The 27,300-nt window shown below is 36.0% G+C and overlaps 1 protein-coding gene across 7 annotated transcripts in view; it reads right to left on the reverse strand.

Annotated features, from left to right (window-relative positions):
- Nucleotides 1-27,300, reverse strand: part of DENND4A (DENN domain containing 4A) — a 120,637-nt gene that overhangs the window by 74,482 nt on the left and 18,855 nt on the right. For 6 of the 7 annotated variants that reach the window (XM_027553009.1, XM_027553006.1, XM_027553004.1 and 3 more), the window contains exons 2-4: nucleotides 19,743-19,819; nucleotides 9,685-10,016; nucleotides 4,971-5,220 (exon numbers count right to left, since the gene is read on the reverse strand). In XM_027553009.1, coding sequence (XP_027408810.1) covers nucleotides 4,971-5,220; nucleotides 9,685-9,995 — 561 coding nt within the window. In that variant the 5' untranslated portion in view covers nucleotides 9,996-10,016; nucleotides 19,743-19,819. The remainder of the gene's footprint in view (nucleotides 1-4,970; nucleotides 5,221-9,684; nucleotides 10,017-19,742; nucleotides 19,820-27,300) is intronic. The other variant, XM_027553005.1, reaches the window with a different exon arrangement.

The following is a 27,300-nucleotide window of genomic DNA, read 5'->3' on the forward strand; positions in this document are numbered from 1 at the left end:
GCCAGACTCATCAAGAAAAAAAGAGAGAAGAATCAAATCAACAAAATTAGAAATGAAAAAGGAGAGGTTACAACAGACAATGCAGAAATACAAAGGATTATGAGACTATTATGAACAATTATATGGCAATAAAATGGATAATCTGGAAGAAATGGACAGATTCTTAGAAAAGTTCAATCTTTCAAGACTCAACCAGGAAGAAATCGAAATTATGAACAACTCAATTACAAGCACTGAAATGGAAGCTGTGATCAAAAATCTCCCCCAAAACAAAAGCCCAGGACCAGATGGCTTCACAGGAGAATACTACCAAACGTTTAGAGAAGAGCTAATGCTTATCCTTCTAAAACTCTTTCAAAAATTACAGAGGAAGGAATACTTTCAAACTCATTCTACGTGGCAACATCACCCTGATACCAAAACCAGACAAAGACAACACAAAAAAAGAAAACTACAGGCCAATATCACTGATGAACATAGATGCAAAAATCCTCAACAAAATTTTAGCAAACAGAATTCAGCAACACATCAAAAAGCTCATATACCATGATCTAGTTGAGTTTATTCCAGGAATGCAAGGATTCTTCAATATTTGCAAATGAATCAATGTGATACACCATATTAACAAATTGAAAGATAAAAACCATATGATAACCTCAATAGATGCACAAAAAGCCTTTGACAAAATTCAGCACCCATTTATGATTAAAACTCTTCAAAAAGTGGGCATAGAAGGAACCTACCTCAACATAGTAAAGGCCATGTATGATAAGCCTACAGCAAACATTATTCTCAATGGTGAAAAACTGAAAGCATTCCCCCTAAGATCAGGAACAAGACAAGGGTGTCCACTTTCATCACTATTATTCAACATAGTTCTGGAAGTCCTAGCTACAGCAATCAGAGAAGAAAATGAAATAAAAGGAATCCAGATCAGAAAAGAAGAAGTAAAACTCTCACTGTTTGCAGATAACATGATACTGTACATAGAAAACCCTAAGGATAGTATCAGAAAATTATTAGAGCTTATCAGTGAATTTAGCAAAGTTGCAGGACACAAAATCAATACACAGAAATCACTTGCATTACTATATACTAACAATGAAAAATCACAAAGAGAAATTAAGGAATCAATCCCATTCACCATTGCAACAAAAAGAATTAAATATCTAGGAATAAACTTACCTAAGGAGACAAAAGAACTGTACACAGAAAATTATAGGACACTGATGAAAGAAATCAAAGATGACATAAACATATGGAGAGATATTCTATGTTCCTGGGTAGGAAGAATCAATATTGTGAAAATGACTATACTACCAAACGCAATCTACAGATTCAGTGAGATCCCTATCAAATAACCAATGGCATTTTTCACAAAACTAGCAGAAAAAATTTCACAATTCATATGGAAACACAGAAGACCCCAAATAGCCAAAGCAGTCTTGAGAAATAAGAATGGAGCTGGAGGAATCAACCTTCCTGACTTCAGATTGTAATACAAAGCTACAGTCATCAAGACAGTATGGTATTGGCACAAAAACAGAAATATAGACCAATGGAACAAGATAGAAAGCCCAGAAATAAACTCATGCACCTGTGTGTACCATATTTTTTACAAAGGAGGCAAGAATATACAATGGGGCAAAGACAGCTCTTCAATAAATGGTGCTGGGAAAACTGGACAGCTACACGTAAAATAATGAAATGAGAACACTTCCTAACACCACACTCAAAGATAAACTCAAAATGGATTAAAGACCTAAATATAAGACTAGAAACTAAAAAACTCTTAGAGGAAAACATAGGCAGAACACTCAATGACATAAATCAAAGCAAGATCCTCTATGACCCACCTCCTACAGTAATTGAAATAAAAGTAAACAAATAGGTGGAGAAGGAAATGGCAACCCACTCCAGTATTCTTGCCTAGAGAATCCTGTGGGCAGAGGAGCCTGGTGGGCGGCTGTCCATAGGGTCGCACAGAGTCAGACATGACTGAAGTGACTTACCAGCAGCAAACAAGTGGGACCTGAAAGCTTTTGCACAGCAAAGGAAACTATGAGCAAGGTGAAAAGACGACCCTCGGAATGGGAGAAAATAATAGCAAATGAAACAACTGACAAAGGATTAATTTCCAAAATATATAAGCAGCTCATACAACTCAATACCAGGAAGACAAACAACTCAATCAAAAAGTGGGAAAAAACCTAAACAGACATTTCTTCAAAGAGGACATACAGATGGCTAACAAACACATGAAAAGATGCTCAACACCGCTCATTATTAAAGAAATGCAAATCAAAACTACAATGAGATATCACCTCACACGGTCAGAATGGTCTGACCATTAAAAAGTCTACAAACAATAAATACTGGAGAGGGTGTGGAGAAAAGGGAATGTTCTTGCACTATTGGTGAGAGTGTAAATTGATACAGCCACTATGGAAGATGGTATGGAGATTCCTTAAAAAACTAGGAATAAAACCACCATATGACCCAGCAATCCCACTCCTAGGCATATACCCTGAGGAAACCAGCGTTGAAAAAGATACATGTATCCCGTTGTTCATTGCAGCACCATTTACCATAGCTAGAACATGGAATCAACCTAGATGCCCACTGACAGATGAATGGATAAAGAAGCTGTGGTACAAATACACAGTGGAATATTAACCAGCCATAAAAAGGAACACATTTGAGTCAGTTCTGATGAGGTGGATGAACCCAGATGGTAGATGAACCTATCTATTATACAGAGTGAAGTGAGTCAGAAAGAAAAAGATAAATATCATATTCTAATACACATATATGGAATATAGAGAAATGGTTCTGAAGAATTTGTTTACAGGGCAGCAATGGAGAAACAGACATAGAGAACAGACTTATGGACATGGGCAGAGGGGAGGAGAGGGTGAGATGTATGGAAAAAGTAACTTGGCAACTTACATAACCATATGTAAAAGACAGCCAACAGGAATTTGCTGTATGGTTCAAGAAACTCAAACAGGAGCTCTGTATCACCCTAGAGGAGGGGATGGGGAGGGAGATGGGAGGGAGGTTCAAAAGGGAGGGGATATCTGTATACCTATGGCTGATTATTTTTTAAGAAATAAAAAAGAAAAAAATGCAAAGATGGCATGAAAGAATAGGGCATTTTGTATATGAATGGCTGTTGGCAAGAAATGGTCATCCAAGTAGGGATCACATAGCTGCAAATAACTCTTAGGATACAACTGAGATATTACAGATCATACATAATGGCCTTAGACTACTGGAAGAACTTTGGCTTTTACTACTAATAAGAGTGAGATGGGAAACCATAAGGGTTGTAAGCCCAGGAGAGACATGATCTAAATTATGCTTTAAAAGGATCCTTCTTGCTGTGATGTGAAGAACAGGTTGTAAGAAGCAGAGGAAGCAGTGATCAGTTAAACCAGGGGTCTGGCAAACTATGGGCTGCATTCCACCCAAGCCCTGTTTTTGTACAACTGAGCTAAGACTGATTTTTATGTTTTTTAAAGATTGTTTTTAAAACAAAACGTGAATCTGCAACAAAGACTGTATATAACCTGCAAAAGTTAACTTATTATTTAGCCCTTTCTGCAAAAGTTTATCTAACTCCTGAATTGCAGTAATCCTGTTAAGAGATGATCATGGCTTGGACCAGGGTTGTAGCAATGGAGAAGTTGAAAAGTATTCAAATTGAAAATATGTTTTGAAATTAAAGTCAACAGAATTTACAGAAGAATTGAATGAGAGGTAGAAGATAAAGGTTAAGGATTACTCAGAGGATTCTTAGTCTGAGTAACTAGAAGAGTGGAATTCCCTTTTACTAGAGGAATAAGACTATGGGGATAAGTAGATTTGGAGAGGAACACTAGGAGTTCAGTTTTGGACATGTTATATTTGAGATGACCTATTTGATAAGATATCCAAGAAAAGAAAATGAATTCAAAAAATCCAGTGGGGACACAGAAATTCAGAATTAAATGATAAGATCATCAAAGAAGTGAGTTTAGATTATAAACATAAATGGTCTGAGGACTGACCCCAGTGACACTGTTGCATAGAAGTTAGGGAATTGGGAAGGAATCAGCAAAAGCTTTCCTGGTGGCTCAGACAGTAAAGAATCCGCCTGCAATGCGGGAGACCCAAGTTAGAACCCTTGGTCGGGAAGATCCCCTGGAAAAAGGAATGGCAACCCACTCCAGTATTCTTGCCTGGAGAATTCCATGGACAGAGGAGCCAGGTGGGCTACAGTTCACAGGGTCACAAAGAGTTGGACACGATTACATCTTCTTTTCTTGCCACTGTTTCAAGAAGGAAGAAGTGATCATCTATGTCTAAATGTACTGAAACATTAAGATTAAGCATTGAATCACTGGATTCAACAAGAGAAATCTTGGTGGAATGATGGAGACAAAAGCCTTACTGCAAAGAGTCAGAGTGAGGAAGGAGATGGAATATAGTCATCTCTTCTAAGACCTTTTATTATAAAGACAATCAAATGGGGGAATACATGGAGTGGGATACAAAGATCAAGAAGCTCTGTAAAGATGGGAGGTATTGTAGCATGCTTTTGCAGGCTGAAGTAAATGATCCAGTAGAGTGAAAAACTGATGAGTCACAAAAAAGTAGGGAGGATTGTTGAAGCCATGGCCTCATTTCAAATAGGTGAGTTTATGGGATCTAGTGCACAAGTGGAGCGGTTACCCTCAGCTAGCGCGCTACTTTTGCAGTAAGGGGAAAAAATTATTTTTTTAATTAAAAAAAAAGAAAGAAAGCTTTTTGCACAGTTCTTTTTGAAAGTACAGCTAAATTACTTTCCTAAAAATAAAATATATGACATCTTTAAGAAATCTATTTTTTTAATTCAGTAATTGTGCCATGCTGTTTTCCAAAGATTTATTTTAAATTATGCTCTTTTCATGGGTGGCTAATTTTATCCATGCAGAAGAGTCACTTACCATACTGTTATTGAGATTCTTGTCAACTTTGCAGAATGTGTGTGGTGGACTTTCTCCTTTACTGGGTATAATAATACATATGTCTGTAACAGCCAACGTATTCTGAGTCATGTTTTCAGAGGCTCTTCGGTAAGTGATATAAATTCTTTGTGATGAGGTACTGCCGCTAATATTTGCAGGGCGTCCATAGGGAGTACTCTGGATAATTTCACACCCTTGTTTCAATCTTTCTTTCCAGTCATATAAAACCCTAAAAAATAAATTAGTACACAATTACAAAACACCCTCAAATATTAAAGGTAATATTGTCAGGAATCAAACTGATCCTTAAATGTAGCAAATATTACAACTGTACTGCAAGTTTGAATTGTACAGCCTCATATAAAGTTAAAGAACAACTGTTCTCCACACTAAAAATTAATAATGTAAAGAAAACACAGATTAACCTCTGTGTTTATTGACATAAACCACAGAATGGCATTTTGCAGAATGTGCCAAGGTATTTTAATAGATAGATGGACAGATAACATAGATAGGTGTATGTATGTATGTCTCTAAAACCAAGCATCTTTAGAAAAAGCAAACTTGTATTTTGACCAAAGTTAAAAAAGTTTTTAAGGCTTTCAAAACAGAAAATGACCTCAAATCTATCTGTCATCAAAGTATAAGTGAAAGTTTCCCCATTCTCCTTTATGGTAAAGTCATAAGTTTTTAATAATAGGCCAGGCATCCAATTCCTTAAATTTTCTAAACATTGTTACATAAAGTACTTGGGAACACAAAGAAAACATCACGCTTGAATAATATTAGTTTATTCCCTCACACAATTCACTAATTTGGACTTTAACACTGTTTTTGACCTTAGCCAAAAAATTAAAAAATTTAAATTAAATGAAAAGTGAAGTGAAAGTGAAAGTCACTCAGTTGTGTCCAACTCTTTGTGACCCCATGGACAGTTCATGGAATTCTCCAGGCCAGAATACTGGAGTGGGTGGCCTTTCCCTTCTCCAGGGGATATTCCCAACCCAGGGATCAAACCCAGCTCTTCTATACTGCAGGTGGATTCTTTACCATCTGAGCCACAAGGGAAGCCCAAGAATAATGGAGTGGGTAGCCTATCCCTTCTCCAATGGATCTTCCCGACCCAGGAATTGAACCAGCGTCTCCTGCATTGCAGGCAAATTCTTTACTAACTGAGCTATCAGGGTAAAAATTTAATGCATTTGCTGTAAAAAATTATTATAGAAGGCAATGTCTCCAACATTAATCAGTATTACCTTTTATAAAATCCCATTATACAAATAAAGTGAAGTGAAAGTCACTCAGTCGTGTCCGACTCTTTGCAACCCCATGGACTGTATGGTCCATGGAATTCTCCAGGCCAGAATACTGGAGTGGGTAGCCTTTCCCTTCTCCAGGGGATCTTTCTGACCCAGGAATCGAACCAGGGTCTACTGCATTGCAGGCAGCTTCTTTACCAACTGAGCTATGAGGGAAAAAAAATTTTGACCTATTTTTGAAATGTAGTGCCAAAAATTGGTCAAATTCTTTCTAATGTAATTTTTAATTTCCTTTTTGTCTCAGCTGTCAGCAAACTTAATATTTTTCTTTTTTTTGACATTCTATTTTGAAAATTTAGAACAAAATTTGATGCTTAATTATAGCAGCTATGTATATCCCAACGTTAGCCTAACTGCTAACTCCTTGGTTTGATCTTGCTTTTTTCTTTTTTTAAACGAAAGTTTTATTAGAGGATAATTGCTTTACAATACTGTGCTGTTTTTTTTAAATCCTAAAAAATGGCATTGTCAACCTATTACATATGGAATGGATAAAAAAACAAAGAACTACTGTATAGTTCTATATACAATATTCTGATATTCTAATACAAGGAACTATATACAATATTCTGAGACCATAATGGAAAAGAATATAAATGTGTATATATATGAATAACTAATCACTTTGTTGTACAGCAGAAATTAACATTATAAATCAACTATACTCACAAAAAAAATAAAAAATTTTTAAAAGGTTATTTGTAACAGAGAAGTTAGACATCTGGATTTGAATTCCTACATCCTGGTACCAGCTATATATCTCAGGTTGTTACTTAACTTCTCTGAGCCTTATAATACTCAGCTATAAAATTTAAAAATTTAACTCATAGGATCTTGGCAGAATTAGATGAGATTACAAATAGGGTCTCCAAAATAATGCCAGGCACACAAATGCTCAACTGAAATCAAGAGAAGAAAAATACAACACAGAGAGCAATTTTTAAAAAACCACCACTTATCACCTCAAACTCTTAAAAGATACAGGAATATAAGTATATTTGATATATAAGCTACCTATTTTCTTTAATCAGGTATTGTGCTATTGTATATATTGCTTGTTTTGCTGTTTTATATTGCTGGGTAACTTTTCCTATTTAAACTGTAAGCTTTTTAAAGGCAACAGTGATGTCATATCCTCCACAATGACAAACATATGCGGGTAGCCGTAACAGTGGTTAATTTATTCTTTCCAGTTCACGTCCTTCCCTGTTGGAAAATCTTTTCTATGCTTGGAAATTTTCTCATCTTTAATTTAAGCAACTCCAACACCCGAACAAGAATCTGCAAAATTCCCTTCATTTTATCTGCAAGCCAGAATTCAGACAGTGATTAGTGATCATAGGAGCTACTTAACCTAATCTTTTGAAAATACAATCTAACAGTTGGCTTATTTTCCCAAGCCATTTACTAATTATGTAAGCTTCATATGAAGCAATATGGTAGCTGTTCTGAAGCCTACTTAAAATTACAGCAATTGATTCATGAATTAGCACAATAAAGAATGAGTTTAATATAACTTACTGATATCAATCTTTAGATAATAGAATTTTAAAAGCAGAAGAAAGTTTCAGGAGCTCTTCCAGTTCATCCAATCTCTACTCAGGCATGAGTAAACTTGACTATTCACTTTCAGACTTAATATATTAGGAGATGGAACTTTTATAGCCCTTTGCTGATATTAGTAGGGACATTGCTATCTTCCTTATTTTTAACCAAAATATTATAAGTTAACCGCATCCTCTTTGGCAACAGAGCCATGGAAAAAAGAAGGCTTAAAACTGTCAGTGACTCAAAAGGTTAAACACAGAATTATTGTATGACCTAGCAATTCCACTTCTAAGTATAAATACAAGAGATATGAAAACATACAGCCATACAGAAACTTGTACATTAATACTCCCAAAAGCATCATTCATAATAGCCAAAAAGTGGAAACCACTCACATATCCATTGTCTGCTGAATGCATAAATAAATTGTGGTAGACCCATAAGATGGAATATTATTCAGCCATATAAATGAATAAAGCACAGACACATATTACAACATGGATAAACCTTGAAAACTTTATGCTAAGAGAAAGACTCAGCCACAAGATAATCATATATAGTATGATTCTACTGACATAAAAATCTCCACAATAGGCAAATCCACAGACACAGAAAGCTGACTAGTGGATTGTCTACAGGGAGAATTAGACAAACTATAATGAATACACACACACACAAGTCGCTCAGTCGTGTCCGACTCTGCGACCCCATGGACTGTAGCCCACCAGGCTCCGCGGTCCATGGGATTTTCCAGGCATGAATACTGGAGTGGATTGCCGTTTCCTTCTCCAGGGGATCTTCCTGACCCAGGGATCGAACCTGGGTCTCCAGCATTGTAGGCAGACGCTTTACTGTCTGAACTATCAGGGAAGTCCATCAAAAACACAGAAGAGTAGTAGTAAGTTTCAAAAGGATGTCAGTTGAGATCTTTTACAGATGAAATCTACTTCCTAGAAGTCAACTCGCCAATTACATGCACAGCTGGATATAGGTGGTATTTATTTGTGGGGACATGATAAAAATGTTCTAAAATTTATTGTGGTGATTCAACTCTATAAATAAGACTAAAATTTACTGAATTGTACCATTTAAATGAGTGAAATTGGATGGTGTAAACTGTAAATCAGTAAAGCTATTATATAAAAATGAAACTACAAGTTCAATACAACAGCCTAAATAAAGCACTAATTTATCCAGACCCTTGTTTCATGCATACTGACTTAAACTGCCAACTCTAAGGATCATTACAACTGATCCTTAAAAGCCATCTTTTTCTCATATTTTAAAAATAATAAAGTATATGATCAGAATAATACATTGATTTGATATTTTTCTGTAAATGTTTTTCAAATTATCTCCCCTATTTTTAATAGAAAGAACTCAGACAAAAGTGCTAGAACAAAGAGACACTGAACAATGGAGAAGGAAATGGCATGCCACTCCAGTATTCTTGCCTGGGAAATCCCATGGATAGAGGAGCCTGGCAGGCTGCAGTACATGGAGTCACAATAAGTCAGACACGACTTACCAGCTAACATTAACACTTTAATGCCCAGGATGGATTTTTTAGCTCCAAGTCACCCTTTGAGGAACTGTCTCATTTTGTACTGCTTTGCGTAAACATAAAGCCAGTATTTTTTAAGACAACAACAAAAAAAGAGACACTGAAAAGATAAAGGAGCACAGGAAAAGAAAACATGATTCTGGATATAAATGTGTCTATTTTTTTAAAGTATTTATTAACAAACGAGTTCAACAGTTAACTTCAAAATCTACAAGGCATATTATTTGAGTCAATAACAATAATTCTTTAAAAAAATACTTACCCCAGATCCGTCAGTGGAGGCTTATCTCTTCCTCTTCTATAGCAAAGGAAAATCTGCGGCCCCACAAGACTTCCATTATTGAGATCAGCTGACAGTCCCGTTGGGGTAATATCAATACATGTGTAATCCCGTGGCACTTCCTCCCCGAGAGATTTAATAATAACTGAAACATCTGTGATAGGCTCTTTTGGTCTGGCTACTTTATGACAGGCATCATTGAAGTGAATTTCTTCTTCAAGAGGCTTTGAAACATCAGTTAATCCTGCTACAACAAAGTAGTCAGCAACACGAGGCCCCTTATCTTCAATCATCTTCCATTACAGAAGGTACATCTAAAAAGAAAGTAAAAGACCAGTATTCTCCTATAGTAAGTCAAGTAAATATAAGTGGTTTGTGTACAAATAAGAATAAAAACTAAAAAAAAAGTGTACTACACCTCTGATAAAACACACTGCTGCTGCTGCTAAGACACCTCAGTTGTGTCCGACTCTGTGTGACCCCATAGATGGCAGCCCACCAGGCTGCCCCGTCCCTGGGATTCTCCAGGCAAGAACACTGGAGTGGGTTGCCATTTCCTCCTCCAGTGCATGAAAGTGAAAAATGAAAGTGAAGTTACTCAGTTGTGTCCGACTCTTAGCGGCCCCATGGACTGCAGCCTACCAGGCTCCTCCGTCCATGCGATTTTCCAGGCAAGAGTACTGGAGTGGGGTGCCATTGTATTATACATTTCATTGTCATATGTTAAAAGTATTTTTAAAGAAACTGGACTACATATAGCATTTGGAAAAGACCCTGATGCTGGGAAAGACTGAAGGCAAAGAAGAGGGCAGCAGAGGATGAGATGGTTAGACAGCATCAGTGGCTCAATGGACATGAATTTCAGCAAACTCGGAGATAGTGGAGGAGCCTGGCATGCTGCAGTCCCTGGAGTCACAAAGAATTGGACACGACTTAGCAAATGAACAACAACAACAATTTTATTATAAAAGGAATGCATGAATTTCCATTTTGGCAATATGAAAGCTTAGATTACCTAAGTAGCCAACAACAAAAAGACACACACCCTTCTAAATGCATAGTGCTAGTCACTCAGTTGTGTCCGACTCTGCAACCCCATGAATTGTAGCCTGCCAGGCTCCTCTGTCCATGGAATTCTTCAGGCAATAATACTGAACTGGGTTGCCATTCCCTTCTCCAAGGGATCTTCCCAACCCAGGGATCAAACCAGGTCCCCTGCATTGTAGGCAGATTCTTTACCATCGGAGCCACCAGGGAAGCCCTAAATGCATAGACTAGCTTGTAAAAATGTAAGGAAGGACTTCCCTGGTGATGCAGTGGATAAGAATCTGCCTGCCAATGCAGGAGACATGGGTTCAACCCTGGTCTGGGAAAATTCCACATGTCACAGAAAAACTAAGCCTGTGCACCACAACTACTGAGCCTGTGTGCTGCAACTACTGAAGCCCACGCACCCTAGAGCCTGTGCTCTGCAAGAGAAGCCACCACAATGAGAAGCCGGTGCACCTCAACCAAGAGTAGCCCCTGTTCACTGCAATTAGAGAAAGCCTGTGAGCAGCAACGAAGACTCAGTGCAACCGAAAATAAATAAAAATTTTAAAAAATAAAATAAAATATTTTTTAAAATGTAAGGGGAAAACAAACGAACAAAAAAGGAAAAAAAAAATGTCAGGGCAATTCCCAGGGTCCCAAAACAGTAAGGAAACTGAAGGCCAGAATGCAATGTACAAGCTGATATTGGGTGGGAGAATTCTGCTGATCTCCTCAGTAATCAAGGGGCCTGTGTTTTTAAAAGGTATTGCAGGGACAGGAGACAATGCATTGGGACCACATAAAATAGGGAATTGGAACTGAGACATTTGTATAAAGCCAAAGGACTATATCCTCTGTTAAAGAGTGGATTTTAAAAATCCATTCACTGCTACAGGGAGATAATAAAGTTAGCTTCAATCTGGGCCCTACTTTGAGGGGAGTAAAAAATCTGAGAATGTATTAAAAAAAAGGCCTACTCACATTTGGATTTGAGGTTTGACCTTAAGCCATCTGCATGGCCCCAGGAAGGTCCAAACTAAGTTATTAATAATAACTGTGTTCCCAGGCTAGTGATAATCCTGGGGTAGCAAATGCAAAAAAGTTCTAGAGGGTACCCTCAACACAGGCTTTCCAAAGAGAAAGCCCCACTGAAGATGACCTCCTATTCTAAAATTACAAAACAAAAAAGAAAAATCCACCCTAAATGAGTTTTAGCAGATACAATAAATAAAAGAACTTCAAATAATAAAAGTAGGGCAGTGATTATAACACTATTACATGTTTATAACAAATTCAAAGAAAAAATTACACAAAGTGAAATTCATCATGTATCAATATTCACAAACATTTAACAGCAAAATCTCCTTCAGTTGTTTCAGTTCAGTTGCTCAGTTGTGTCCGACTCTGCGACCTCATGAATTGCAGTACGCCAGGCCTCCCTGTCCATCAGTTGTTTAGTATCCCTTAAATCTTATTTGTTTTTTGAATGAGAAGATACCCCCTCTGTCAGTACTGTCATTGCTAATATAACAATTATAGGAAAAACAGTTTAAACTAAAACAGAAATTTCCCAACATGTGTCTCATGTTAGACTTAGTTTCAATAAATGCAAAGAAAGGACTTTATGGGCAAATAAATTAGATATATACACTATATGCCTCTTTTGTGTATTTATAATATATATGTAAAAATATTAAAAGATGTCAATACCAAAATCAGGTTGATTATATTCTTTGCAGCCAAAGATGGAGAAGCTCTATACAGTCAGCAAAAACAAGACCAGAAGCTGACTGTGGCTCAGATCATGAACTCCTTATTTGCAAAATTCAAACTTAAATTGAAGAAAGTAGGGAAAACCACTAGACCATTCAGGTATGATCTAAATCAAATCCCTTAGAATTATACATTGGAAGGAACAAAGAGATTCAAGGGATTAGATCTGATAGACAGAGTGCCTGAAGAACTATGGATGGAGGTTAGTGACACTGTACAGGAGGCTGTGATCAAGACCATCCCCACTAAAAAGAAATGCAAAAAGGCAAAATGGTTGTCTGAGGAGGCCTTACAAATAGCTGAGAAAAGAAGAGAAGCTAAAGGCAGAGGAGAAAAGGAAAGATATACCCATTTGAATGCAGAGTTCCAAAGAATAGCAAGGAGAGATAAGAAAGCCTCCCTCAGCGATCAATGCAAAAAAATAGAGGAAAACAACAGAATGGGAAACTAGAGATCTCTTCAAGAAAATCAGAGATACCAAGGGGACATTTCATGCAAAGATGGACACAATAAAGGATAGAAATGATATGGACCTAACAGAAGCAGAAGATATTAAGAAAAGGTGGCAAGAATACACAGAAGAACTGTACAAAAAAGATCTTAATGACCCAGATAACCATGATGGTGTGATCACTCTCCTAGAGCCAGACATCCTGGAATGCGAAGTCAAGTGAGCCTTAGGAAGAACCACTATGAACAAAGCTAGTAGAGGTGCTGGCATTCCAGTTGAGCTATTTCAAATCCTAAAAGATGATGCTGTTAAAGTGCTGCACTCAATATGCCAGCAAATTTGGAAAACTTAGCAGTGGCCACGGGACTGAAAAAGGTGAGTTTTCATCCTAATCCCAAAGAAAGGCAATGCCAAAGAATGCTCAAACTACCACACAATTGCACTGATCTCACACACTAGCAAAGTAATGCTCAAAATTCTCCAGGCCTTCAAAAGTACATGAACCATGAACGTCCAGATGTTCAAGTTGGATTTAGAAAAGGCAGAGGAACGAGAGATCGAATTGCCAGCATACACTGGATTATTGAAAAAGCAAGAGAGTTCCAGAAAAACATCTATCTCTGCTTTACTGACTATGCCAAAGCCTTTGACTGTGTGGATCACAACACACTGTGGAAAATTCTGAAAGAGATGGGAATACCAGACCACCTGACCTGCCTCCTAAGAAATCTGTATGCAGGTCAGGAAGCAACAGTTAGAACTGGACATGGGACAACAGACTGGTTCCAAATCGAGATAGGAGTACGTCAAGGCTGCTTTGTCACTCTGCTTATTTAACTTATATGCAGAGTATATCATGCAAAATGCCAGGCTGGATGAAGCATAACCTGGAGTCAAGATTGCCGGGAGAATTATCAATAACCTCAGATATGCAGATGACACCACCCTTATTGGAGAAAGCAAAGAACTAAAGAGCCTCTTGATGAAAGTGAAAGAGGAGAGTGAAAAAGTTGGCTTAAAACTCAACATTCAGAAAACTAAGATCATGGCATCTGGTCCCATCACTTCATGGCAAATAAACAGTGACAGACTTTAATTTTGGGGGCTCCACAATCACTGCAGATGGTGACTGCAGCCATGAAATTAAAAGACACTTGCTCCTTGGAAGAAAAGCTATGACCAACCTAGACAGCGTATTAAAAAGCAGATATTACTTTGCCACCAAAGGTCCATCTAATCAAAGCTATGGTTTTTCCAGGAGTCATGTATGGATGTGAGAGCTGGACTATAAAGAATGCTGAGCACAGAAGAACTGATGCTTTTGAACTGTGGTGTTGGAGAAGACTCTTGAGAGTCCCTTGGATTCCTATGAGATTCAACCAGTCCATTGTAAAGGAAATCAGTCCTGAATATTCATTGGAAGGACTGATTGCTGAAGCTGAAACTCCAATACTTTGGCCACCTGATGCAAAGAACTGACTCATTTGAAAAGATCCTGATGCTGGAAAAGATTGAAGGCAGGAGGAGAAGGGGATGACAGAGGATCAGACGGTTGGATGGCATCACCAACCTGATGGACATGAGTTTGAGCATGTACCAGGAATTGGTGATAGACAGGGAGGCATGGCATGCTGCAGTCCATGGGGTCGCAAAGAGTCAGACATGACTGAGTGACTGAACTGAACTGAAAAATATTAAATCCTCAGAAATTCTCTGATATACGTACCTGATTTATTTTGCTTTTATCCACAATTTCCCAAGTCTATTTGAACAATGAACCCTATTTTCCAACTTAAACACTAGGAGAAAGTAAATAATCTTTTTTGTATACTATAAAATACCTAAGGGCAACAAATTTTCACATATTTGTGTATAAGTTATTACCACTTTCATCATAATCCCAAAACTCATTTAATTTTTTATATGGCTAATGTCAGGGTTTTCAGTATTCATGTCACATATTTTAGAATTTATATCCATTGCTCAAATGTTCTCTGTAAATATTCTCACCATTTGCTTAGATAACATGCCTAAAGAAGGATCAAATGCCCCTACTTGTTTTATTTAGGTATATATGGCTCTTGTGTAGCAATTTCCTAACATGTAAGATTTCTATACAAAAGAGCTTAAACTTTCAGAAGTCTCTCCCAGACTGACAGTAAAGAGAAAGTAATAACCTGTTCTCCTGACAAAACTCTGTTAAACACTACTACAGGTGTTCACCTGCCTATTACAGGTGTTGACAAAAAAAAAAAGCCAACAACAAACACAGCTCTCCATTTTTTTTAAGGTAGGAAAACAAAAACAGTTTTTTAAAGCACTTTTGTATTAAACTTTTTTCATTAGTCTTTGAAAATAATTCTTTAATGGCTATATTTTAATAAGCATAACATTATTGACCTGTTTCCTTACTGTTGATCATTTACTGTATCTACTTATTTTGCTAATATTTTAAAATGCTAAGATAAATAACTTTGAACATAAACCTCTGGCTACAACTCTTATCATTTCTTCAGGATAAATTTATTAAAGTAGAATTTGGGGTCAAATAGACATATACACTTACAGCTTCTATAAGTGTTCATTTGCTTTTATGTGGGCATGAATTTTAAATTAAAAGCTCTTGATAGGCACGAGTCTTAAAGAGTACCATAGTAGAGCACTTTCCTTTCATCATAATGAAGAGATTAAATATTCTTTTTCCTAAACTCTAACTTCACATTGTTTAAACTAAAGTATACAGTTACTATTACATACTATAAAGTTTTATGTCTTGCTATGCAGAAAGAAGGGAAAGAGAACGGAAACAGCACTATGATGAAAACATATATATATATTTAATAGGTTCTTCTGCAAGCTACTACCTTAGCCATTGGAAATAAACAGCTATTATACTATTAAGCAGATATTTGGGAAAAATTGTATGAAAATCTTGTTTTTGTTACATCTTCCTGGCTCACAAATTTTAATAATTTGATTTGACTCACAACTGAATATGGTAAATAACTACTAAAAGGGAACAAGTCAAAAGTTCTTCATCAACACATATAAGAGTCATCAGTAAGTTCCCTTGTGGTCTGGAGGCTAAGACTTGGAGCTCCCAATGCGAGGGCCTCGGTTTATTTAGTCCCTGCTTGGAGAGCGGAATCCCACACACTGCAGCTAAAGGATTTGCACGCCACAACGAACAGCAAAGATCCAGATGTCACATTTAGGACCTGGTGCAGCTCAATAATTTTTTTTTTTTTAATAGAGCAATCAATTTTAAAGTGATAAAATCCTCTTTTATTAACAGAATAGTTAATTATATATCACTTCAGTTATCTTGCCTTTTATTCCATTTATTCATTTAGGTGTGGAGAGTGGTAAGGAAAGTAGGCAAAATATTTGAAGGCATTCTCTAATGACAAAGTATATAATAAAGTCAAGAGCATCGCTGGCAACATCCCATATGACTTCTAGATCTCAATGTTCTTTAATTTGCTCAAGAAGAGTTTATAATACTGAAAATCCACCTCTACTTTTTATTTCAAATCAACTGTTTATAAAGTAAGTTTGAGGTTTAGAAACTAGGGTTTAGATACTGTTACAAATTACAAGGCAAAGAAAATAATGAAAATCTTTAACTCAGGGTAGTTATTTCCTAACAGTTTCAATAAATCATGAAACTTCCATTGGAATGTGAAATTTACAATCCTCATAGAAAATAATAAACATACATTAAGACAAAATGCCTTATGTTGGTAAGAGCCGACAAAAGTTACTTGGAAAGAACATTTAAGGAAAGCATTCGTAGTCATGTTCAAAACTTGGACTCTCAGTGTAGAACATCAGAGCAAAACCCCTAAACAATTAGGAGGTAAATTTTTCTTTTTTATTGTTTTTGGAGGTAAACTTTTTATTTTGGAAACTGGGGGCCACGCAAAATAAGTATTTGATCCAATAGTTCTCTACGTAATCACAGTAATGTAAACCCATGAAACAACTTTACTAAAACTCGAGTAACAATATCACATAATTAAAGTTATTGTTTTAATTCTTCTTTGTTCAACATGATACAGATAACTTAAAGAATTAGTTCATAATATGTTTACAGACATCTTTTTTAAATTTCACATCCCTACTTGGTGTGTTTAATTTCAAATTACATCTATTTTCTTTGAGATTAGAAAACAAGAAGGATGTGCTCTCTATTCCTAAAAGGTTCATGAGAACAAAATTGAGAAATCATTACAAGAAAGCTCTTGCCCATTTAGCAACTAATGGAGACTGACTTGCTTTTCTCCCTTTCAATCTCTGCCCAATCAATTCAGATTCTTTTTTATTTCTACTGTCACTCCATTATGTCAAGTAGTAAAGCATTTGCTATCTAGGCTAACTCTAAGGACAAGAAAAGGCAAGAGTGGAAATCAGAGGCAACATTTTAAAGATATATGAAAAACAAAAATATGAGAACATAAATTTTGCAAAATTACAGACTTACTGAGTTGGTAAAAGGAGCAAAGTCTTTCAGATAGGGCCTCATATAGACATAAACTCAAGATTATACATGAAAATGGCTGATAACACAATGGTCCAGCTCAACGGCCTCTCACTCCAGTTCACTTAAATAAGCTGGAAGAAATTTTATTTTTAAAAAAGATAAATTTTTTAAAAAAATGTTTAAATTTTTCGTATTTTTCAAATTAAAAATTTTTTTTAAAAATTAAGAAAAAACACTGTAATTTCACAGTTAAAAGCCTAACCAAGCTCATCTTTTCTTACATTATCAAAACTGGAGACTCTCATTCCCATCTTTTTCTAAACTTCATCTCTCATTGTTCTTCCAGCCAAGGTAATCTATCTACTGTCCTGCAAGTACACCTTTGCTCTTTTCCTTTGATGATACTCTATTACCTTTTTCTAGTTAATATACGTTCATCTTATTTTTCAAAACAATTTAAACATATGTGGATTTTCATTTAAACTTTATGAATTGTACAAAACAGACAAAAAAGAAATTCAATAATTCCATTCACAATAATAAATCTGGTTTATATTTAACTAAGTTTCCTAGTTTTCTTTTGAGCATGGAAACATCTTTCTAATCTTTATCTCCCTCTTGGTCACTAAATCGCATCTGACTCTTTGCAACCTTATGGACTATAGCCCAGCAGGCTTCTCTGTCCATGGGATTTCCCAGGCAAGAATACTGGAGTGGGTTGCCATGTCCTTCTTCATGGAATCTTCCCCAATCAGAGACTGAACCCATGTCTCCTGCATTGCAGGTGGATTCTTTACCTGCTGAGCCATCCGGAAGCCCTCATGCACAGTTATAATACAGAAGTATTTTTATTTTACTTATTTAATAAGTATTAGTTGGCTATAATCTTCATAATTATATTAAATGACCACATAATACTCCATTAAATAGAAATAGACACTATAATCAGTACCCAATACTTCCTCTCCCTGTTAGTGCCCAAAGTATGGTAGGCAGGTGCTTAAAAAAATTTAAGTGAATAAATAGTTCACTTACAAACTTCCTCAAGTATATAAACTTCCTAAATGTAATGTCTTTTTTCTATTATCCACAATCAATTTTCTGAACCTCGATTACCTTAAATACTATAGCTATTGAATGTAGGATAAACACAGATAAACTAGATTTGAGTCTAACTTATCAGGGACTTGGGCAAAAGTAAAAATTTATTGAATTGATTCATTCATCCAATGAATTTTTTATAAATAGTTTTTAAAATCTAACACTATTCTAAATGTTGATGACAGTGTTGATGAAAGCTAGCGTATGCCTTCTTGCTTAGCTTTATCTTTCCTTATCTCTCTATTCTTTTATTCCACTTCTAGTCATCTTTTCTCCTACCACATTTCCAGATTTCAGGGGCCTGCCTTCACCCTGCCGGAAGTTTTTCTACCAGTTTCTCCCTAAGGCCCCAAGGAGAGAAGTGACTGCTACTTTGTTTTCCCTTTCCCCCAGCTCCCTGAAAACTGGCACAAGCTGCTTAGAATGCTTAGGCATTCTAGGGAGATTTTGAAAGGAAAAAAAAATCTTATTTGTATACCATAATTAACAGGTTTACTTTTTAAAAAAAAAGGTTTAACCCACCCAAGCCAACTGACTTTTAAAAGTAAATTTTAGTAACAAAAAGTGTCGGAGTATGTGGGGCAAAGTTCTTAAGCAAGGGGGGAGTTTACAAGGGGGGAGCTTATTTGTCTTCTAGACTACTTTGAAACCACTTCCCCTCTCAATACCTATTCCCAAGAAAACACCAATAGTAAAAAAAAAAAAAGAAACACAATATGTAATTTGGCAGCTCCCTTTTGAAAGATTACCAATACTTAATTTATATTAAAAAAAAAAGTTAGGATAAGGATAATAGACATTTAAAGGGGAAGAGATCTTTTCATTAGTGATAGTCTTAATCCTTACTTTAGAGCCAAAGAAACTGAAGCACAAAAGGTAGCTTACTTAAGGATACCTAGTTAGCGGTAGAGCCTGGGCAAGCACTCAGGTCCCTTCATCTAGAATTCTTTACACTTGGAGATGCTATTTCTAAGATGTTTCTAATAAACAGTGTTGAATTAATACTGACCCAGGGCACACCTGAAACATCTTTTTTTAACAAGTTATTTCATGTCACTTGTTACTTAAAATCATTACCTGGTGAATATAGGCCAAATTCTTGTTAAGAGATCTGATAAATTAACATTTCACTGTGTTTATATAGCAAACAGTTAATAAAAATAAATATAAATGTAAAAAAACCAAAACCAAACTACTTACACATTACTGAAAGTCTCTCTGAAAATGACGCCAGATCTCAATTTGTGAATTCTGCAAGCCTCAGAGTTTGAGAAATACTGTATTAAAAAGAGTAAGAATTGAGCTCAAATTAATTCCAATCAAGTATTTTCCCCTAAGATGCCTGTGTATATTTAAAAGTTCTGTTAATAATAATAATTTGCAAACAAAAAGATTGCATGTATTGTTTTCATATGGTTAAGCAATTTTCATATACCAGCTCTTTCAGAAAACACATTTCAGTCAAGAACAACACTTAAAAAATAGTTAAAGGGGACAAAGAGAAAACAAAACAAAAAAATAAGGGCACAAAAGAGTAAATGTGTACAGAAACAAGAAGAAAGAAAAACATGTCAATTTCTGAGACATTATGTATAGTATCTCATTCCTAGAAGAAAAATATAGGCACAAGTACAAGAGGAAAAAACCATAGTTTTAACTAATACTGAATATCTAATAATAACAGGGAAATAGCAGCAGCAGCAGACACCAGACTGACCTAACTTGGTGGATCTTTGGTGCCTGTCTGGGAAATGGGAGAGATGTGGGGAAAGGGCTAAAATCAATTAAAGTGATTAAAGTGTCTTAGGATGGAAAAGTGGATAAAAAGAATGAATGCAAAATAACATTAAGTACAATCTTGCTACATTTTGGACTGCTAAAAATGATCCAGATAGATATTTATGTTTGAAAAAGTAGGACGCCACTCCACCTCAGATTCACTGAGTATCTTCAGTCAGTAAATATAGAGTGGTGGCTCAGATGGTAAAGAATCCGCCTGCAATGCAGGAGACCTGGGTTTGATCCCTGGATTGGAAAGATCCCCTGGAGGAGGGCATGGCAACCCACTCCAGTATTCCTGCCTGGAGAATCCCCATGGACAGAGGAGCCTGGCGGGCTACATCCAAGGGGTTGCAAAGAGTCAGACACGACTGAGAGGCTAAGTACACATCTATTTTTCAAATAATTCTAAAATCAAAACCAATACAATTTTGTAAAGTAATTAGCCTCTAATTGAAATAAATTAAAAAAAGAAAAATCCAGTAATGATAAAAAATAAATAAATAAAATCTTATCGTGGACAGGCAGCAAAGAAACAATGTAAATACAGATCTGCTGAAACAATTTTTAAATTCAGCATCAGATTATCACAAAAATGTTCTAGCTGAAATACTCAATGTATATGAAAAATACTGGAAAAATCTGAAAACTGCACCTATTTTATTGGTAGAATATCAGGCTTGTTTGACGCAATTATAAATTATGAATGTAGTATATAATCAATTCCAAACAAATTTTCTGCACACTGAGTTTCCTTATATAGTAAGAACATTTTATGACAATGACTTCCAAGTACCTATGCTCCACTAAATATTTGTTAGTAAAAAAACAAAGCATTTTCTTTAATGTTGAAATTTTCAGATTAATTTACAGCAGCATTCACAATATGAAATGTTTCCTCTTTGACAGAAGAAATTTCTAAAACTGTTACTTTGATTCCATGAACTGTATGAAAAAACGGACCCATTATTAGAATTACCTGGTTTCCCATTACACAGAAAGTGAGACTGATGTGAAACTGGCATCATTTAAGTGTTTACAAAGTTCTTCTGTTAATGGAGACAACACATCACCACTATTGCTTCACTTTCTGTACATGCATAAGAAAACTTGCAACAAAAAACGCATAAAATTTATTTAGTAAAACATCCTTTGAAGTAAATGGAAAGTCATGCTCCTCAAAGTGCTTCCAGCAGCTACATATGTTCAATTATCTTTCAGCACATACTTCTTTAAATTGCTGTTATTTTTAATTGAACTTTTCATTCTGAAATAATTTTACATTTACATTCAGTTGAAAAAAACAATGGAGATCTGGTATAATTTTTACCCAGTTTCTCCCAATGGCAAAATCTTGAAAAATCATAGTATAATCATAGTGGGGATACTGAATGATGCAATTCTATCTTATTCTGATATTCCCAATTTTACTTGTATTTGTGTGTGTATGTGTGTATTTAGTTCTATACAATTTTATTAAATGTGCAGCTTCATGTACTTATCACCCAACTCAAGATACAGAACAGTTCCATCCCAAGGATCCTTAGTGTTGCCCTTTTATAAGTATGCCCACTTCCCTCCTGCCCTCCCCACACTGTCCATATATCTGTGGAGTGGTATATTTTTACCAGAGAGCATACAGGGCCAATGAAAGGAAAAGAAAGTCTCTAAAGCAATAACCCCTTACAAAATAGGTGGAGAAACAAACCAGAGAAAAAAGCATATACATGTGCAAAGACTTACTGGTCACATTTACTCAGCCATCTGGAACATTACATTTGAATATAATTATGCAAGCATAAATGCACAGGCATATACATACATGCAAAGATAGAAACAGAGAGTGATCATCTACTAAGTCACAGTGACAGTCAATCTCCTTGATACTGAGGTAAATTTTCCTATCATGAATAAAATCCAGACTAGAATCAAGTGCACAAATAATGCTACAGAATGACTGGGGCCTCCCAGGTGGCTCAGTGGTAAAGAATCTGCCTGCTAATACAGGAGACATGGGTTCGATTCCTGAGTCAGGAAGATACTCTGGAGGAGGACATGCCAACCCACTGCAGTATCCTAGCCTGGAGGATCCCATAGACAGAGGACGCTGGTGGGCTACAGTCCATAGGGTCACAAAAAGTCAGACACCATTGATCAACTGAGCACCTGAGCATGAGAATGCACAGAACGACTGCAACGGGGATTCCTAGATGTATAAGAAAATGTTTTAAAAAAGAGTTTTTACTGTGTTCAGGGGTAAACCTGCCACCCCCCCAACACCTGCCCAGAAATTAGATTTGAACTAAAGTAGCAGGGACTTCCTCAGTGATCCAGTGGTGAAGACTTTCTGCTCCCAATGCAGGCGGCACAGGTTTGATTCCTGGTTGGGAAACTTAAGATCTCACATTTCATGTGGCATAGCCACACACACACACACACACACACACACACAAGACTGTAAAACTAATGTTTAAAAATAAAGTAGTTGGTATTCCCTTGAGAGTATAAATCTGGTGTGGAAAGAAGAACAGACTGGAAATAACTGAGGGTTAATATGCAGATACCTCTTGTCTCTCCAGACAGACTATAAACAATTCAAAGGCAGAAACTCTTTTATTTCTTTTGATTCCTCACATAAATTATAGGAGTTATAAATACATGGTAGGTATATAAATATTTATTAAATGAATGAGGTAAGCACAGTAGAGGAAAAATGTGAAGAATAAGACACCACAGAATCATAGGATTTTAGAGCAAGGAGGGTACTTTCAATCCTTTTTATAAATGAAGAAATGGAGGCATAAACGTTAAACAGCTTGCCTAAAGACCATATACATCAGTTTATAAATCAACTCCCATGGCTTTAAATTTGGAGTTCTTCTATTCCATATTTCAATTAAAGAATGACAGAGAAGAAAGTAATTCCTGGGGGAGCCCTGTATATTAATTCATGAATGTGAGCTTTGATGAACCAAAAAAGTTAATAGGTAAGTGAGAGAAGTTAAACTAGATGGGTGGGGTAAGAAATAGAATGAATGACCAAGAATCAGGGAAAAGTGTAAAATAGAAAATGAAAGAAGATAAAGAGATATGGCAAGAAAAGTAACAAAAAAGATGAGTAAAAAAAAAGTGCAGAAATGGGAAGGAGAAAAGTGAGAAATGGTTAAAGAGGTATGAAGAGATGGTATCTGGGGAATTTTTAATACTATTTATATGTTCAAGAATTTTTAAAAATATTTATTTTTGGCTGCATCAGGTCTTAGCTGTTGGCACACAGGATCTTCATGTGGGCTTCTCTCTTGTGATGTGCAGGGTTCTGTAGTTGCAGCTTGTGGGCTTAGCTGCCACACAGCATGTGGGATCTTAGTTCCCCAACCAGGGATCCAACCTACGTCCTCTGCACTGACAGGTGGATTCTTATCCACTGAACCACTAGGGGAGTCCCAAACGTATTTCTTAAACAAGCTTGACGACCATCTCAGGAAACTAAAGTAGGATATTAGGAAAATAATAAGGAATAATGAAGAACCAACTACAAACACTGGGTATTAAAAATAATAAATTTTAAATCAGGTTTAATAATTAAATAAATATAAATACAGTTGAATATTATATTTGATACAATAGAAAAAATCAATATACTTGAAAGTGAAATCAGTGAACAGATGATGAGAATAAGATATTAAGAAGGCATAAAGCAATTAAAAATATATATTATAAAAGTTTAAAAATATGGAAGTTTTAAAGAATAAGAGAAACTAAACAATAAGAAAATTAATCAACCAATTAAAAAATGGGCAAAAGACCTGAACAGACACTTCACTAAAGACAACATACACGTGGCAAGTAAGCATCTGAAAAGATATTCAACATCATATATCACTAGGAAAATGCAAAGTAAAATAACAATAAAAAATCACCACACTCCTATTAAAATGGCCAAAATCTAGGACACTGACAACACCAAATGATGGCAAGAATGTGGGGCAGCAGAAACTCACTCACCACTGGTGAAAATCGAAGATAAATCATATAGTCACTCTGGGGAACAGTTTGGCAATTTCTTACCAAACTAAGCATACTCTTCCCATATGATCTAGCAACCACACTTGGTACTTACCCAAATGAGTTGAAAACGTGTAAACTCAAAAACCTGTCTGTGATGTGTACAGCAGCTTTATTCGTAACTGCCACAGTTGAAAGGAACTAAAATGTCTTTCAGCAGGTGAATGGATTAATTAACTAGTACATCCAGACAATGGAATATTTTTCAGTGCTAAAATGAAATGAGCTATCAAACCATGAAAAGACATGGAAGAACCTTATCTTCATATCACTAAGTGAAAAAAGCCAATCTAAAAAGGCTATGTGCTGTGTAATTTCAACTATATGACATCCTGGAAAAGACAAAACTATGACAGTAAAACTTTTTACAGAACAGTAAAAAGATCACCAGCTGCCAGCAAGTTAGGAAGAAAGGATAAACAGCCTGAGCACAGAGGATTTTAAGGCAGTGAAACTATCCTGTATGATATATAACGGCACATACATGTCATTATACATTTGTTAAAATGCACGGAATGTACAACACAAAGAGTGAACCCTACTGATAATGATGTGTCAGCTTAGGTTCATGGGTTATAACAAATGCATTGCTCTGGTGTGGTATGCTGATAGTGGGAAAAGCTGTATTTGTTGGTGGAAGGTGTACATAGACACTCTCTACAATTTCTTCTCAATTTTGCTGTGTCTAAAACTATTTTTTTTAACTATTTTAAAAAATAAAGTATAACTAAAGGGAAAAAATAAAAGAATTAGTTGTGAAGAGTTAGTTGTGAACATATATGGAGGCTAGGAAAAACAGAGTTGATATCTAAATAATAGGACTTTCAGAAGGTGAGAAAGAAACAGAAATGAAGAATAATGAGAAATAATGACCAATAATTTCCAAAAATTAAAGATATGTCAGCTTGATATATAATAAAAAATACCTAGACCCTTTTTTAAAGAAATCTTAGAACATCTCAAAGAGAAAATTCTAAAAATTCCCCCCCTAAAAGTAGCTCACCTACAAGAAAAAAAAAATTATAGGTTTCTAATTATTGATAGTAATAATGTATGTAAATGGAATATTTTAATGTAATATTTTTAATTAAAATTAAGATTTTACTCTTAATATTTGTTAAATTTTCATTTAAAAAATGAAATTGAATATATAACTAAGTGAAAGTGTGTCTGTCACTCAGTCTTGTCTAACTTTGTGACTCCGTATAACTAAACTATTAAACACAAGGATGAAATAAAGACATTCTTAGGAATATAAGTAAGTACTCAGATGGTTTACCATGAAAACTGCTAAACAAAAAAAAATCAAAATATTGGTCCAAATGTTATAAATCTAGGCGGCTCCATAAGATATGGCAAGAAAGAGTGAGTAAATAACTTAAAGGGGACTTCCCTGGCAATCTAGTGTTTAAGACTCAGTGCTCCCAACGCAGAGAGTGCTGGTTTGATCCCCGGTCTGGGAAGATTCCATGTGCCTCATGGTATGAAAAAAAACAAAACCCAAAACTTAAAAGGTTCACTCTTGTTAAACAATGGAAGTGGGTAGGAAAAGGAGAAAAAAAATATACCATAATAATCCTGAATATTAAAAGACTTGAGAATGTTAACATGATGGGGACAGAGAGGAGGGCCTACTAAAATACATGCCTTATTTAGGGGTGAAGATACATATAATCAATGTTTAAAAATTTGACAAATATAAATATAGAACAGGATTTAGTGACTGAACAACACCACCAAATATAAATAAGAATATAAGTAAAGGGTAACCACTAGAATAAAAATAGAAAACATAATTTTCAAACTGGCACCAAAAAAATTATTTATCCTCAAAAATTGGAAAAGAGAAAGAAAAGAAATTAGGGTAAATAGAAAACACAGAGTAAAATGGTAGGAGTAATTCCTGATGTAATAGAACGAGTTTAGCATACTAAAAATCTCTGAGAAAGCACACTTAGAGGTAACATGCCAATCTTCTTACTGATCCTTGAATAAATCAGGTGTGTTCCAGCCTCAGGACCCTTTTATCCTTCCTGCTTTCTCTGCCTGGAATAGTCTTCCCAGATGCCAGCTGGTCGAATCTGTGTCTCCTGCACTGGGAGGTGGATTCTTTACCAATGAGCCAACAGAGAAGCCCAGGATGGCATGCTAAGTAAACATGTTAAAGTAGATATCTGGGGGGAAAGGGAATGGGAGCGAAGATGGAGGATAAAGGAAGATAAAATTAAAACAGGACCCCACACAGTCAAGGACGAAAGAGTACCATGTAGTCAGAAATACGATTAAATCAATTCTCTATAACTGAGGCTTCCTCGCCACACTTCCTCCCAAAGAGATATTTAGCCACTGGTTTCAGCAAAACTTGGGTGGTTCTGGTGGCTCAGATGGTAAAGAACCTGCCTGCAATGCAGGAACCTGGGTTCCAACCCTGGGTTGGGAAGATCCCCTGGAGAAGGGAATGACAACCCACTCCAGTATTCGTGCCTGAAGAATGCGATGGAGAGAGGAGCCTGATGGGCTATAGTCCACAGGGTCACAAAAAGTCAGACACAACTGAGCGACTGACACTTTCAGTCTTTTTTTCCTAGCAAAACTCAAATCATTGTGACCCTGAGAAGACCCACTTCAGTAAAGTGTTAGTAAGAAGAAAGCCCAACTAGAATGAGCTGAGTAGAGAATGGAGAGTGAGGAAGTATATATAAACCTTTGCAGGAGTTTTGATATAGAGGGAAGCAGGAAAGTGGAGTGGTAATTTCAGAAGACATGGAACCAACCACAGACTTTTCTAAAGAAATGAACAAAATTAAGGGGGTATGCCAAGAGCATATCCAGCAGAGACGGGAAAAGGAGATGAAGAAGAAAAAAATAAGTGTAAAAGCCTTGAGAAAGTATGAGAGGATAGGGTCCAAAACAG

Source organism: Bos indicus x Bos taurus, chromosome 10 (assembly GCF_003369695.1).
Source record: "Bos indicus x Bos taurus breed Angus x Brahman F1 hybrid chromosome 10, Bos_hybrid_MaternalHap_v2.0, whole genome shotgun sequence".
Taxonomy (NCBI): domain Eukaryota; kingdom Metazoa; phylum Chordata; class Mammalia; order Artiodactyla; family Bovidae; genus Bos; species Bos indicus x Bos taurus.